Source organism: Hippocampus bargibanti, linkage group LG18, assembly GCF_051943395.1.
Source record: "Hippocampus bargibanti isolate YZ-2025 linkage group LG18, ASM5194339v1, whole genome shotgun sequence".
Taxonomy (NCBI): Eukaryota; Metazoa; Chordata; class Actinopteri; order Syngnathiformes; family Syngnathidae; genus Hippocampus; species Hippocampus bargibanti.
Window position 1 is genome coordinate 3637925 of NC_142751.1, and position 15482 is coordinate 3653406.

General features: G+C 45.0%; 1 protein-coding gene across 7 annotated transcripts in view; it reads right to left on the minus strand.

The window, feature by feature from the left end:
- mast4 (microtubule associated serine/threonine kinase family member 4) overlaps positions 1-15482 on the minus strand; it is a 48999-nt gene that overhangs the window by 12795 nt on the left and 20722 nt on the right. For 4 of the 7 annotated variants that reach the window (XM_089020018.1, XM_089020016.1, XM_089020014.1 and 1 more), the window contains 3 exons: positions 8548-8628; positions 1311-1399; positions 585-654 (listed from right to left, as the gene is read on the minus strand). In XM_089020018.1, the coding sequence (XP_088876144.1) occupies positions 585-654; positions 1311-1399; positions 8548-8628 (240 nt within the window). Of the gene's footprint in view, positions 1-584; positions 655-1310; positions 1400-7851; positions 8049-8547; positions 8629-10074; positions 10235-15482 lie in introns of those variants that run through there. The other 3 variants (XM_089020020.1, XM_089020019.1, XM_089020017.1) reach the window with 3 other exon arrangements.

The window sequence follows — 15482 nt, forward strand, 5'->3', positions numbered from 1 at the left end:
TTAGAAAGGAGGGCGGCCCGGTAGTCGAGTGGTTAGCACACCGGCTTCACAGTGCAGAGGTCGCCGGTTCGCGTCCCGGTCCAGCCTCCCTGTGTGGAGTTTGCATGTTCTCCCCGGACCCGCGTGGGTTTTCTCCGGGTCCTCCGGTTTCCTCCCACACTCCAAAAACATGCATGGCAGGCAGATTGACCACTCCAAATTGTCCCTAGGTGTGAGTGTGAGAGTGACTGTTGTATGTCTTCGTGTGCCCTGCGATTGGCTGGCAACCAATTCAGGGTGTCCCCCGCCTCGTGCCCGAAGACAGCTGAGATAGGCTCCAGCAACCCCCGCGACCCTAATGAGGAATAAGCGGTACGGAAAATGACATGAGATGAGATGAGAAAATTAGAAAGGAGAAAATTATGTTATATGGGGACCTGGGAACGGATTATTCTCATTTTAATGGTTTCCTCTGGGAAATAAATTTTTGGGATACACTTTTCACCTTACACACTCTGTCTGGGAAGCAATTAAGTTCGTAAGCCAAGGTATAACTGTACTCATCTTATGAGCGACAACAAAAATGACAACAATAGAACCGGCACCTTCGCGCAAAGGAGAAATGAGCCGAGGCGCTGGGAGAGAAGTTCCGGGGGCTGTCCTGCGGACTCGTGCCTGCAAGAGGGGACAACAAATACGGCCATGTTAGCGCGCACAACGTTTCATCCGTCTAAAAATTTGCATCAAATGGGTTTTAACGCTCCCTCGCCACAGCTAAACAGCCCCGACCCGGCAAGTAAGGAAACGACAAAGGCACCGCGTCCATATTTGGGCATGACAACAAAAGAAGTCGTCCACAGCAGCGCGTTACCTCCAGCGGCGCCGCCGCGCCTCGCCCATACCGTCAAGTCGCCCGAGAATGCGTGCGGATCTAAACGCATTCTTTCCGCAGCGGGCAGAGACCGAGTGGCACGTTGCGACCTGGCTGCTTTTTTGCCTCGCCGAGGGCAGGAAGTAAAAGGCCCCGCGGTCAAGGAGCGCTTCCTCTCTTCGCTTCCTCAAAACACACAATCGACTTTGGCGATGTTGTCGTCATCCAACATTCCGTTGGTGACATTGATTCGGGCCCTCAGTTCGATTTAGCGTTTTTCCAGGAAGGAAAAACATTCGTGAGGCTAACAAAAACTAATCCAAATCCAAATCGAAAAGATTCTTCACTGCGCAGACTGAAAATGGCAGCAATTGGGGGAACTTGACATGAAGCCAAACGCCTCACCGTAAACAAAAAAAAAGTTGGAAGAGAAGCGACCACAAGCGTGCGAATGAGGCACCTGCGAGAGACGAGAGCGGCGAGTGGGGTCGTGGTAGAGCGCTGGACTGGCCGCTTCCGATCAGACTTTTCCTGTTGCTCGTCCGACAGCTGAAATAAAAACAAACAACAAATCAGTCAGGGGCTGCGAAATCGGAACCGCCGCGTCTACACTTTACTTCTTTGTTACTTCTTCACTCGCTTTTTAGTGACGTTTTTAGGGGATGTTTATGTATTTATTTATTTTTTTTAATATGTATACAGGTAACATCCGAGTTACGACCGCCGCGATTTACGACCACCGCGATTTACGACCACCGCGATTTACGACCACCAGTACCGCCAGACCCTTTTTAAAAAAAAAATTCTATGCCTGGCACCACAACGCGCAAGCAGCTGGAAACACATACTACAATTTTGGCCAGCCAGCATGTCACACGCTTGCACAGCAATCTACTGCGTGACTACACTCAATACAGTAGTTATACAGGATAGATACTGTCTCCTGTAGTACTGTACACTGCTTTTTTTCCTTCGGCGCCCGACCTCTTCTGGCTGTTAGCAGGGAGACCCCTTTTTCAACAGCTGTATTCTTTACGTAAGTGTAGTTAAGTGTTTTCTTTAACCCACTATATAAAATCTAAATATCAAATAAAAATAGATAATATGAAATATAAAATGATAAAAATGACACTAAAAGCTAAGTATAAAATGTATAAATGAATTGTACAGTAAACAGTTTGGTATACATTACAGGTACAGTTATACAGTGATAAAAATCGATAATAGGAAATATAAAATGCTAAAAATGACACTAAAAGTGATCAAATTTATAAATGAACTGTACACAGTTTGGTATATGATAGTATTCAATCGAAAACATTGCTTAAAAAAAAAACAACAGATTGACATCGTGTACTAGCCTCTTTGTCTTTGCTGTAATACCGTACAATAGCTATCTGGCTGGCTGGCTGGCTAGCTAGCTAGCTTTCTATCTATTTGTCTTACTATTCTATTTGAGTTACTTCCTTGTTGAGTGAACGCTGGCGCGTGTGGCTGCCACTGCTCACCCACAGAAAAACTTATCCTGTGACCTTGAGAGTTTTCAAAAGCGCTTATAAATGAAATGTATTATTATTATTAGTAGTAGTAGTAGTAGTAGTAGTAGTATCCTGTCGTATAAACGTAACGTCGGCCATTTTGAATGGATTTCAACTTACGAGCGTTTGACTTACGACCGTTTTGTCAGAACAGAACCCGGTCGTAACTCAGATGTTACCTGTATATATTTTTTTTAAATTCCAACATGAAGAAGCATTTGTGCACACGTCAAAGGAGGAGGAGGACGACGGCACGGCTCGAACACAGTGATAGAATCGGGCCGCGTCGGCGAGCGTTGCACACGCCAGGAACACTCCAAAGAACAATGGGGCGCTCAGAGTCCAAATGCCCAAGTAGGCAGACTAGACTCAGTTGTCAATGCGAGGTCATGAGGAGTGCCCCCTTGTCACGACTGTTGAGCTACACACTTTGACCACCATCACAAGGCGGTCATAGTAATTTTTTTGCCACGGGGGGCCAAATTGTCGTTACGGTTTCCTCTCGGGGGCCGTTATGAATTTGGGGAAGCCATTAGAATATTTCATCCCCTAATTGTGGTTTAATTGGGATAATTTGAAATTTTGGTTGGGATTTTAGCAAGCATCAAGGCACTTGACACGCCTGATTTGCTTTTGCAAATCAGGCGTGCCAAATAAAATGATGTGGCAGGCTAGATTTGGCCCCCCTGGCCTTGACTTTGACACCTGTGAGGATAGGGAGTAGCCAGCTAGCTGAATGGAAAGGTCAATCGCTAGCTAGCTATCTCGATAGATGAGCATGGAATTTCACAAGTTTGATTCGCTTTGGTGGGCCGGGCCTTCACTTTGACACTTTTGATGTAAGGGAGTAGGCAGCTATCTGAGTAGAAAGGGAGATAGCCAGCTAGCTCGCTCGGTTGCTAACTACCTAGACAGCTCAAGAGATGATTATGGCTAAATAAAATGATGTGGCGGGCCAGATTTAGCCCCCGGGCCTTAACTTTGACACCCTTGGTTTCGATGAGAAATTATACCTTGCCATTAACCACCCCCCCTGTCAATTTTGCAAACTGGACAGCGAACATTAAAGAGATGTTGACAAAGCTGCCAAAAAAGCAACGCAAGTAAAGGACGGACGGGTCCCTCTGCCGGCTAACCGCTAGCGGCGGGTCGGCTAATTTGGCCCCCTTCCCACATGGTCGGTTTCCATTTGGCTGGTGCGAGATCCTTCTTTGTTTAACGGGGCGCTCGCCCATTGGCGAAAAGCATCTGGTCCACAGGTGCAGGCGTCAAAGCGGCTCAGGTTTAACGCCATCTATAAATACGCGCCGGCTTCGGATTAGGCCGTCGCCACCGCCGCTCGATCGGAGCCCGACACGCTTGATCCTGCTGTTTTCTGCGTTTGGATCGGTGGTGAGCGCCCACTTACAAATAGGAGACAGCGAGCACCTCTCACCCCTTTTCACGCTGGCCAAAGTCGGCCGGCGTAAAAGTTGGTCAGTGATAAAGGGGCTCGTGTTAAATTTGGGCCCACTTCCTGTCGTATCAGTTTGTCTTCGTTGGGATATCGATTTGAATCCGATTTATTGTTCAGCATGAAAGATGAGGCGATTGGAATGCGAGAAAGGGGCCGGAAACAAAGAGCCAAACGTCTTGAGGAAATCATCCATTCAAATGGGAAATTGGATTTTGATTGGAAGGCCGTTTGGCACTCTCTACAAAGCACTCTCAATATGTCAAAAGCAGCCTTTCAACTTATTTTGGGATATGGAGTGAGGCAAAAAATAGACAGACAAAGGAAACAAAGATGTCGCCTGCTACCTTTGTGCTGTCAAGAGCTCGCATTCACCACAAAGCCACTATCAGAAGTATATGTCGAAATGTCTGCTGGATTTGCTCTGCATGGATGGGTAGCGCCTGCCTGTCTGAGGGGAGTCGCTGGAAAAGGTGGTGTGCAGGGTACGCCGGGTCCACTACGACACTTTTTCGAATCACAGATGTATAAATGTACATGAAGGGGCCAAGGGGGGATTTTTGCTCCTCAATAAGTTCGATTTCGCCACGCGCCGAGTGTGCGGGAATGTTTCACGGACTGCAACATAGCTGCCGCTATTTACCGCTAAGCCGTTTTGCAAGTAGGTCAGGACGAGGATTAAAACATGAGAAAAAATGCAAATACATTTTGATAGCATACTGGAGTTGGATGTGTCAAATTAACCCCGCCCACGCCCATATTTGGAATGAATAATAGTTTTTATTCAATAAAAACGTTGGCGACGAATCTCCCCAAAATGTCAACTTTCATTACATTTAGTACGGCTTACATTCAATAAAAAAAATTTTTTTTTTTAATTTGAGAAAGTCCGTTCTCATCAATGACCACTTTTTATTTTGAAGAATATCTGACTTCATTATTTCTTGTCATGTGAACTCATTCACTGCTATTCCCGAATGTATTTATTAAGCACTGGCAGAGACCTCTGGGAATGCTTTTTCCTCAATCAATAAATCAATATGGATTGTCTTGTATTTTGTACAGCCGCCCCCATTTCAAGCTCAGATAACTCCAGACTCATATCATTTAGGAATTAACTCTTTTTTTCTGATGAACGAAGAGAGTCTAGGATTTCTAACGCTGTATTGAATGGTGATGTCATCCTAAAACTCAACATTCTGTGGGTCCTGGAATTCGAGTGAGAATGACAAAAACCCTGACACTGGAGTGGACACATTTTTTTATGGTCTGCCAGTCAATGAGTTAAGATGCTTTTTTCAAGAGAGAAAAGGGCACACTTAATTCATTTTTTTCTCACAAATTCAGACCCTAAGTTGTTATTTATCTGAAATAAAATACAGGTAACATCCAAGTAACGACCAGCGCAATTTACGACCACCCATACTTACTACCACGACCACCAGACCGCCCCCCCCCCCCCCCTTTTTTTATATTCTACGCCTGGCACTGCAACGCGCAGGCAGCCAGCAACGCGTTCTACAATTTTGGCCAGCCAGCATGTCACACACTCGCTGATGGAGAATAAGAATTTATCATGTTTAAAAAGTGCCATGCTTTGCTAACCAACTAAACAATGGGCCTACAGTCAAAGCGCAGATGGCCACAGTAAATCTGATACGGCACGATGAACCGTCGTCTCCATCAAGATTCTAGAAGGTCCGGCCTTGCACAGAATTTAGGGCTTGAGATACTCCTTTTCCACCAAAGTTATTTACGGCTTAAACATCCTGCACAAGCGCCAGATTACGAACTTATCAGTTCTTGGAAAAGACAACCAATTAAAATGTCTTATGTTTTACTGCTTGCAGCTGTTGGTGCTCAGAACGCCCAGAGGTGTGGCATTATAATCAAGAAAACTATGTTTACTAATATATCACTGTAATTTGCATATACTCTCAATAAATAGCTTGGCAGAGGGGCGCACAATTCAGACGTATGTCATCTGATGACTGCGTCTCCTGCCGGCAGTGGGGACAATCTTTCTGGTTCTGAGTCTCTGTCCACGGTGTCTGTCTGTCATATCTCTGACACTCGCACAGCAATCTACTGCGTGACTACACTCAATATAGTAGTTATACAGTGCGGATACCGTCTCAGCAAAATCTCTTGTAGTACCGTACACTGCTTTTTTTCCTCCGGCATCCGCCCGAGTTGAAGCGTGTGTGTCGGGCAACCTCTTTTGGCCGTTAATCGATAATATGAAATGTAAAATGATAAAAACCACACTAACAGGTAAGTATAACATTTATAAATGAACTGTACAGTAAACAGTTTGGTATACAATACAGGTAGTTATACAGTCATAAAAAGCGATAATACGAAATATAAAATGATAAAAATGACACTAAAAGTGATCAAATTTATAAATGAACTGTAAACAGTTTGGTATATAATAGTATTCAATAGAAAACATTGCTTAAAAACAACAGATTGACATTGTATACTATCCTGTCATATAAACCTCGCGTCGGCCATTTCGAATGCATTTCAACTTACGACCGTTTGCTTTACGGCCGTTTTGTCGGAACGGAATCGGGTCATAACTCGGATGTTACCTGTATAGTATCTGGGATAATTACACAGACATTTTAGAATGTTAGCGTCTCGGCTCTGGCGTCGTGGTAATATCGCGCTTGAACGGCACTGGCCAACTTTGAGTGCGCCACATTTTCTCAGTGCCCAAAGTAAGCGCTCAACCTGAGACGGGAGCGCGCCACGCCGCGCTTTCTGGACGCCGGCCCGTGTTTACAGCCCGTTGTCATGTGTCATGTTACTGCCGCCGGCTGCTGCTTTTTGTTTCCGTTTGCAAAAACAACCAAATCTTGTGGGTGTCTTGTGGCAAATTTTGGCACGGTTGTCGGATTTCATTTAAAAAGTGAGCAAAAGTCATTGGCAGCAAAATTAAATCGTCCCAGAGGGAAATTATATATTTCAAGATTCGTCAAAATTTAACATTCCAAGAAATATATTGGTTTATTTTTATGCTTTTTCGGGCACCCCCCCCAAAGAAAACCACATTAACTCATTGACTGGCAGTCAATGTGCAAAAATGTATCCACTTAAGCGCCAGGGTTTTTGTCACTGTCACTCCAATTGCAGAACCCACAGAATATTGAGTTTTAGGACTACATAGACATTCAATGCAGAGTAAGAAACCTTAGAGTGTCTTCTTTTATCAGAAAAAAAAGAGTTAATTCCCAAGTTATATGGGTCTGGAGTTATCTGAGCTTGAAATGAGATCCATATTGATTTATATAGCGCTTTAACAACAGCTGAAGATGTAACAAAGCGCTAACATGAAAAAAGGGGAAATGCTGCCCCCTTGTGAAAGGAGAAAACATTGCCAGAGGTCTGACCAGCGCTTTAACGGCACCTCCTGCCGCCACCGCAAGAAAAACCAAAACTCCAACAAATTCTGTAATGGCACTCCATGCTTACCAAGTTTTCAATTCCCGAAAAAATGGCAGCAAATTAGTTAATACTAAAATAAATAAATACAAATGTAAGGATGTGTGATGTAAGGAATCAGCCAGCTATCTGAATAGAAAGAAAGCTAGCTATCTCAATCGCTTACTAGCTCGCTAGCTTGATAGATGAGCATGGAATTTCACAGGTTTGATTTGGCCCCCGGGCCTTGACTTTCACACCTGTGATGTAAGGAATTAGCCAGCTATCTGATTAGAAAGAGAGCTAGCTAGCTCACTCGCTCAGTTGTTACCTTCCGAAATAGCTAGCTGAATAGATAGCATGGAATTTGACAGGTTTTAATTGCTTTCGCCGGCCGAATAAAATGACGTGGTGGGGCAGATTTAGCCTCCGGGCCTCGTATTTGACATCTTATATATATATACATAAATATATAAAAACACAGATCTCAGCTTAATCCCGAGCTAGTTGCGGCACGCTTCCGCGTCAAGCTTATTCCAAAGCAATCCGACCCAAGGACAAAGGGGGGGGCGGCCGGCTACCTTTGGGAGCGTCGCAGGCGAGCTCGTCCTAAGAAGTGCGGCGCATAAAAGTTGTCCGCCGGCGTCCATGCGCCGCCATCCGCGTCGGGATAGGATAGCGGGAGCTGAGCGGCGGGAGCGCATTGACGGTCGGTGTCGGGCGGCGGCATGAGGACGCGCCGTCCTCCCGATGGATCAAAAGACGTAATCGAAATCGCCCCCCCCCCCCGTGCGGTATCTCCAGTGGACGATACAGGTCAGGTTGCAAAAGGCGGAGCGGCAACGGGCGAAGGCATGCTGACTCTTTGTTTGCGCGTAACCGCCAAGTAACGGCGATGACGTGGTGGGAGGAGGCTTTAGTGGGGCGGGTCTTAGGAGGAGGAGGAGCCGCAGCATCATCCCCTCGCTTGGGTGGCCCCCAAAAATCGGACAGGGGCATCTGAGTCAGGTGGGAATCCCTCCACTTGCGTAATAAACACAAAGGAGGGAGAGTGGACCCATGCACTAATTCTGAGTTTTGTTTTTTTTTTGTTGGGGGGGAGGGGTGATAGGGCGCGCCCAATTTGATCCCGTTGATGGAACTTACATTGGGGGCGTGCCAATTGGTTAATTTTTGTGGGCAAAAAGTCAAGCGCGGCGCTCGATCAGCGCGTGTCTATTTTGATGCCGGCAGCAGGTGGGCGAGGGTGGGAGGAATTCGTGGTGCCACTCGCTTACCTCCAGAAGTGAAAGGCGTGCAGAGGGCTGCACGGGCTGCATGGGCTAGTGGGGGTGGGGCTCAAACTTCGAGGCGTCAGGCTGCAAGTTAAACGGAGCAAAGTGAAATACTTTACACGGCTCCTACACACCTCCCCCCCACATACACACACACACACACACTCGCACACGCGAGGCGTTTGTCTCTCTTCTGGAGTCAAATGAATGGCTTTGACATTGTATCTCCTCTGTGGCAGGAATAAATGAATAAATAAATATATACATAAAACAAATATAAAAAATAAAAATACAGTAAAGTCTCATTATATCGATATTCTCGGGAGTCGGAAAAAATATCGATATAACCGGACTATCGATATATCCGATCCTGCGGCATGTAAATTTTCTCCTTGCGTTCATAGAAATAGTATCGTAATAAGCAGTACTATCGATATAGCCGATATCAATATAACGAGACTTTACTGTATATAATATATATATATAATATAAAAAGATGTACATAAAACAAATATAAATAAATATAAATATAAATACGTAAAAAATAAATAACGATAATATATATATAATATAAAAATATATACATAATACAAATATAAATATAAGTAGGTAAAAAAATAAATAAATAAAAACGAGATAAATCTAAATGAATAAATAAAAAATACAAACACAAATGAATACATAAACAGATAAATACATAAATAAATAGATAAATAAATAAACAATCAAAAGAATAAATAAATTAATTAATTAATAAACTGCCAAATAAATGAAAAGACACCACTGAGTGTCGCTGCAATGTCGAGGTCACGCCGAGGTCCGCAGATGTGACTGAGAAAGAAGTTCTTTCTCTGATAGCCGAAAGACAGGGGGATGGCCTTTTCCATTTATTAATGTCGCTAGTGAGTGCAAACAATGGTCCAACATTACAAAATGTGGAAAATATTGTGCCAGAATGGCCATTTTGCCAAATGAACGAGATTGTGCAGCCTTTGAAAAATGCGTGACGGCTCCATATTTTTCGACGGCGAGGAATGAGTTCCTTGCTCAAAAGATGCCCGCAAAACAACCCAGACTATGGGAACCCTGCTAATATTTCCTAGAATTGTCAAAATCGGGTTTGCGGCGCGCTATGTGGTCGTAGCGGGTACGGATGGCCGCCGTTACCGCCACGTCGCAGCCTGAGTTGAACTCGTCATCCGTGCATGTTCGCGCTAATCCTATTAGCGTGGACCGCAAAATAACCTTGACAGGGGGGGGGGTGAAACGCACGGACATAATGCGCGCACAGAATGCACCGCATCCCCAAACGCGCCCCTCCCCCCTTTTTAGACAAGAGAAGGGGGACAAACACCTTCACGCTGCCGAAAACGGCGAGGCAGAAGCCGCCGCAGTCAGCGGTGACCTGCCACTGGTCTTTACATTGCGGCATCACGCACGCACGTGCAGCCCACCACCCACCCCTCCCTCTCACAGGCACACGACAAGTGGCTTCCCGCCGCAGATGGCGAGCGAGGCGAGCGTACTCACTCCAGCGTCAGGCCAGGAATTCGCAGCCGTTCCCGTTGGGCTTTCATGGCTGCCTCTTTGCTCGATAGCAACCATCACAATAGCTCAGTGTCAATGCCGTTCATTTGTCCGTCCATCCGGCTAGCCAGTCCAGCTCCCGCCTCCCCCCCCCCCCACCTAGCCCCGCTCCGCCCTCTCTCGTGATGAAAAAGAGCAGTCAAAACGACGGCGGCAACAAAAACAAGACAGAGAAAGCCCCGATTGGGGATGGCGCTTGTTGTTTCGGTCTTTCCGCCTCAAATCTGTCAAACAAGACCCTCGCCTGCCTGCGGAGGGACAATAGCCCCTCCTCCCTTTCCTTCATAATCGAGCCCCTCGCTCCCCGAGTGACACCACCACCTGGCGACGAGCTGCCATGCAACCACAAGTGGCTGCTCATGTGAGAAAAAAAGGTGGTGGAGAGGTGGTGTTCAAAGGTCACTTGAACGCATACAAATGGGGAGGGGGGGGGGGGGGGGGGCTTCTCGACATTGGTTTTGGGCCACCTCGAATCAAAGCAGCTTCCTTATCTAATAAAAGCGAGCCGGTCGCGATGGATTTACGGGCCGCCTCTTCCAAGATACCATCGCCATGGTAACCGAGGTCACCGGAGGCCGCGACGAACGGTTTGCACAGTCGTGCCATGCAGGAAGTGTCAACCCTCGTTACACACCCAAACGCACATACTTTTGGCCAGCACAAAAGGTGCCATGGCGGACTATCTGTCCAGGAAGTAGATGGCACCGAAATGGTGGCACAGTGATGCAAAGACAGGGCTTGAAATTCGCGGCAGTCCGGTCGCCTGAGGCGACTTCATTTCCCATTTGAGGAGTTCGTTCAGTTACTAACCTGCCCGGTTGACCAGTTGAAAATATATTGTAATAAATGTGTTTTTAAATTGAAAATATAAACACAGCGTTAACCGAACCTCCATACAGTACGTGAAAAAAAGAATCATAAATGTGCCGTTGAATGTATTACCACTGCGCATGTATATGGCGCTTCTCGTTGAGTCTCCCGTACTCTCATGTGATATGACAACCAGATTTCAATACTTGTGACCATATTATCGTCAATATAAATACGCGTCTTTCTTGTTTACACCTTCAACTGTAAAGACAGGTTTGTAATGTCGACATTTCTGAAAGGTGGTAACTTGAGATGAGGGGAAAGCGACCTAGGTCTGAAGAAGAGAAAAGGGTTGCTGACAAGGAATACGAGACAGAAATACTCCAAAGGCTTTACAAGTCTGCATGGGAGCACGGCCCTGGCTTCATTACGATGCGACCGCCCGACTCATGTTTTGTACCCCGTGTTCTGTGTTTGATAAAAACTGCACTTTTATGAAGAAATCCACGTTTGTAGACGGCAGTGGCAATTTCAAGTATACACGTCACACACGAGGGCAGTGAAAATCACCGTCAAGCAGTGGTTGCAGAGACTGCCCGTACAGCTGTTATCGGTAGTAGCCCCGCCGAAAGAATGATCCAAACAGTTAACAAGGTAACATTTGACACGCTTATGATCATGTTCAGAACATGTCATGGAAATGCGAATGTCTTTCACGGATTTTGTGTGGCAGTGTGGGTTGGTGCTAAATATCTTTTGAATTATTCAATATCAGGTGCTCATGAATATAAGGGTATTTTATATATAGAATTGCATTGTTGCCTAGTCACTTTCTAGTCCAATGTGAAGTACCCCAGTAAAGTAAATACAGTGATACGTTGGCTTACGGACTCAATTGGTTCCCAGACAGTGTGTAAGACGAAAAGTGTGTATCCTAAAAAATAATTTCCGATAGGAAACCATTAAAATGATAATCCGTTCCCAGGTCCCCATAAAACATAATTTTTTACTTTCTAATTTTCTAAGCCTTAAAACGACACAAAATATACCTTGTTTGATGTATAATAAATGTGATATGGTATTATAATTAAAGAAATAAACTGTACTTTATAATAAAGTCATTTTATTTACCTTTGTGATGGTCGCTGATGGCTTGATGGAATGGAGTGCCCCGTTTCCTCAGCATGAAACACTTGATGAGGAATGTAACCTTCTTTCACCATATTGAGGAATGATCCCTTGTAGGTTCTTTCTCTGTGATCATTTTATCTAGTTCCTCATCAATTGTGTTCTCTTTATCTGGGTTGATAGCTTTTTGCATCAAGTGTACATATGGCTTGTGCGGGTTGTTTGTGGAGCCTGATTGATAGAGTATTTTAACCTTGCAGTCTACACTCTGCCTTTGAACTATCAAAGTTGAAACTCTCTCATTGTCGTCTGCCTGTCTCTTTAATGTTTAAACCACCTCCCCTCACTGTTGCGTTCTTGACCAATCACGTGGCTTTAACCGAAGACTGGGGGTGGGGGGAATAGAGGACAAAAGCAGTCGGCTGCCATTTTGTTGTTAGAACAGGCTCGCTCGCGAATGACACATCACTCATTGAGGCAGCTCCGTGTGTATCCCGAAAAAAGTTCGTATGCCAAGGTAAGATTTTCATAAATTTATGCCAAGGGGTTCGTAAACTGAGGTATTACTGTATCTTTTTATTTAATGTATTTTTATTGTAACATGAAGTTGCTATCTATCCATCCATAAATAATAATACATTTCATTTATAAGCGCCTTTCAAAACTCAAGCACACTTTACAGTCATGTAATTTTTTTGCACGGGTGAGCAGCGGCAGCCATTCGCGGCAGCGTTCACTCTACCCGGAAGCGAGTTAATTCCGGGTTCCGTGAACGCTGGCGCGTGTGGCTGCCGCTGCTCACCCACAGAAAAAAAACTTATCCTGTGACTGCAAAGTGACCTTGAGAGTTTTGAAAGGCGCTTAGAAAAGATATGTAGTATTATTATTAATGATTATTTAGGAAGGGGAATTAAAAAAAAAACATTTTTTGTATGAAAATTATGTATAAAACTGAAGCAATGTCGTTAAACAGTCCATGACAGACAGGAGAGTTGGTAGCCCACCGTTCCTTTTTGAATTAATATTTTTTTGGGACTGTCCCTGGCGATCGCAAAAAAAAAGGCCCGAATGTGTTCAGTTTTTTTTTAGTGCCGGCTGCCATTTTGACTCACTTGACAGAGATGGGAGATTTTTCTGCACTCTAAAATCTCTCTATTTTCATTAAAATGTCAAAATCTGGAATCATTTATCATTTCATCTGGAGGCATCTGGGGTGCATTTGAAGCTTCGGTCAGACCTCTGGCAATGTTTTTCACTCCCACGAGGGGGCAGCATTTGCCTTTTATACATCAATGAAAACCAGGATTTGATTTCTGAGAGGCAAAGTGTAAGGGATGCAGGTGGAAGAGAGGCGTCGGGTTTACTGGAGAGGTAGAGCTGGGTGTCATCCGCGAAGCAGTGAAAATGAATTCCAAATTTGCGGAAGATATCACCAAGGGGAAGAAGGTATATAATAAAGAGAAGGGGCCCCAGGACAGAACCTTGGGGCACACCAGAAGACACAGGGGAGGACCGTGAAGTGAATGAGGTAATTTGGATAAACTGTGAGCGGCCAGTGAGGTAGGAGTGAAACCAACTGAGTGGGGTGTGTGTCACGCCTAGAGTGGAGAGTCGGTTGAGCAGGATGGGGTGAGAAATTGTGTCAAAGGCCGCAGATAGATCAAGAAGGATGAGAATAGAGAGGGAGCCGGTATCTGCTGCTATGAGAAGGTCGTTCGTGATTTTTATGAGGGCTGATTCAGTGCTGTGGCGGGGACGGAAACCAGACTGGAATTGTTCGTAGAGGTTATTGTGAGTGAGGTGAGAGTGGAGTTGACAGGCGACGGTTTTTTCGAGAATTTTAGCGATAAATGGAAGATGCGAAATTGGACGTAGGTTATTGAAATCATTGGGATCTGAACCAAGTTTTTTCAGGATTGGTGTTACAGCTGCGGTTTTAAGAGGGACAGGAACAATTCCAGTGGACAGTGAGGAGTGAATAATAGCTGAAATAAAAGGGAGGAGAGCAGGTAGACAAGATTTGATGAGGACAGTAGGGAGGGGGTCAAGTTGACAGGTGGAATTCTTGGACTTGGTGATGAGGTCAGAAAGTAAGGAGGGATGAGGGAGTTCAAAAGACGACAGCAGTTGATAGGGAGTAGGAAGGTTGGGAGAGGGGGGGGATACAGAGGAGCCGAGGTGCTGGTGGATCTTCTTGATCTTTTCAGTGAAAAACAGAAGTAGTGCGTTGCAGGTGTCTGAGGAGTGAAAGTGTGGGGGGAGAGAGATAGGGGGTTGAATGATTTTGTTGTATAGGGAAAACAGAGTCCGTGAATTCCCACTGTTAGCATCAATCAGTCCAGAATAGTATTCCGATTTTGCGCGTGTGATAGAGTCCTTGTAGTGGGTGAGGTGAGCTGTGTACATGTCCTGGTGGGTGGTGAGGCCGGTCTTTCTGTAAAGTCTTTCCAGCTGCCGAGTTTTCGCCTTGGTGGAGCGGAGTTGGGCGGTGAACCAAGGGGCGGATCGAGTGAATTTGACTGACCGGGATTTAACAGGAGCAAGGGTGTTGAGCATGTGTGCAAGGTCCATGTTGTATTGGGAAACAAGTTCATCAGGGGGGGAGTTGTAGTCCGGTTTGAGGTTGGCAGCCATTGAGGCAGCTCCGTGTGTATCCCGAAAAAAGTTCGTATGCCAAGGTAAGATTTTCATAAATTTATGCCAAGGGGTTCGTAAACTGAGGTATTACTGTATCTTTTTATTTAATGTATTTTTATTGTAACATGAAGTTGCTATCTATCTATCCATCCATAAATAATAATACATTTCATTTATAAGCGCCTTTCAAAACTCAAGCACACTTTACAGTCATGTAATTTTTTTGCACGGGTGAGCAGCGGCAGCCATTCGCGGCAGCGTTCACTCTACCCGGAAGCGAGTTAATTCCGGGTTCCGTGAACGCTGGCGCGTGTGGCTGCCGCTGCTCACCCACAGAAAAAAAACTTATCCTGTGACTGCAAAGTGACCTTGAGAGTTTTGAAAGGCGCTTAGAAAAGATATGTAGTATTATTATTAATGATTATTTAGGAAGGGGAATTAAAAAAAAAACATTTTTTGTATGAAAATTATGTATAAAACTGAAGCAATGTCGTTAAACAGTCCATGACAGACAGGAGAGTTGGTAGCCCACCGTTCCTTTTTGAATCAATATTTTTTTGGGACTGTCCCTGGCGATCGCAAAAAAAAAGGCCCGAATGTGTTCAGTTTTTTTTTAGTGCCGGCTGCCATTTTGACTCACTTGACAGAGATGGGAGATTTTTCTGCACTCTAAAATCTCTCTATTTTCATTAAAATGTCAAAATCTGGAATTATTTATCATTTCATCTGGAGGCATCTGGGGTGCATTTGAAGCTTCGGTCAGACCTCTGGCAATG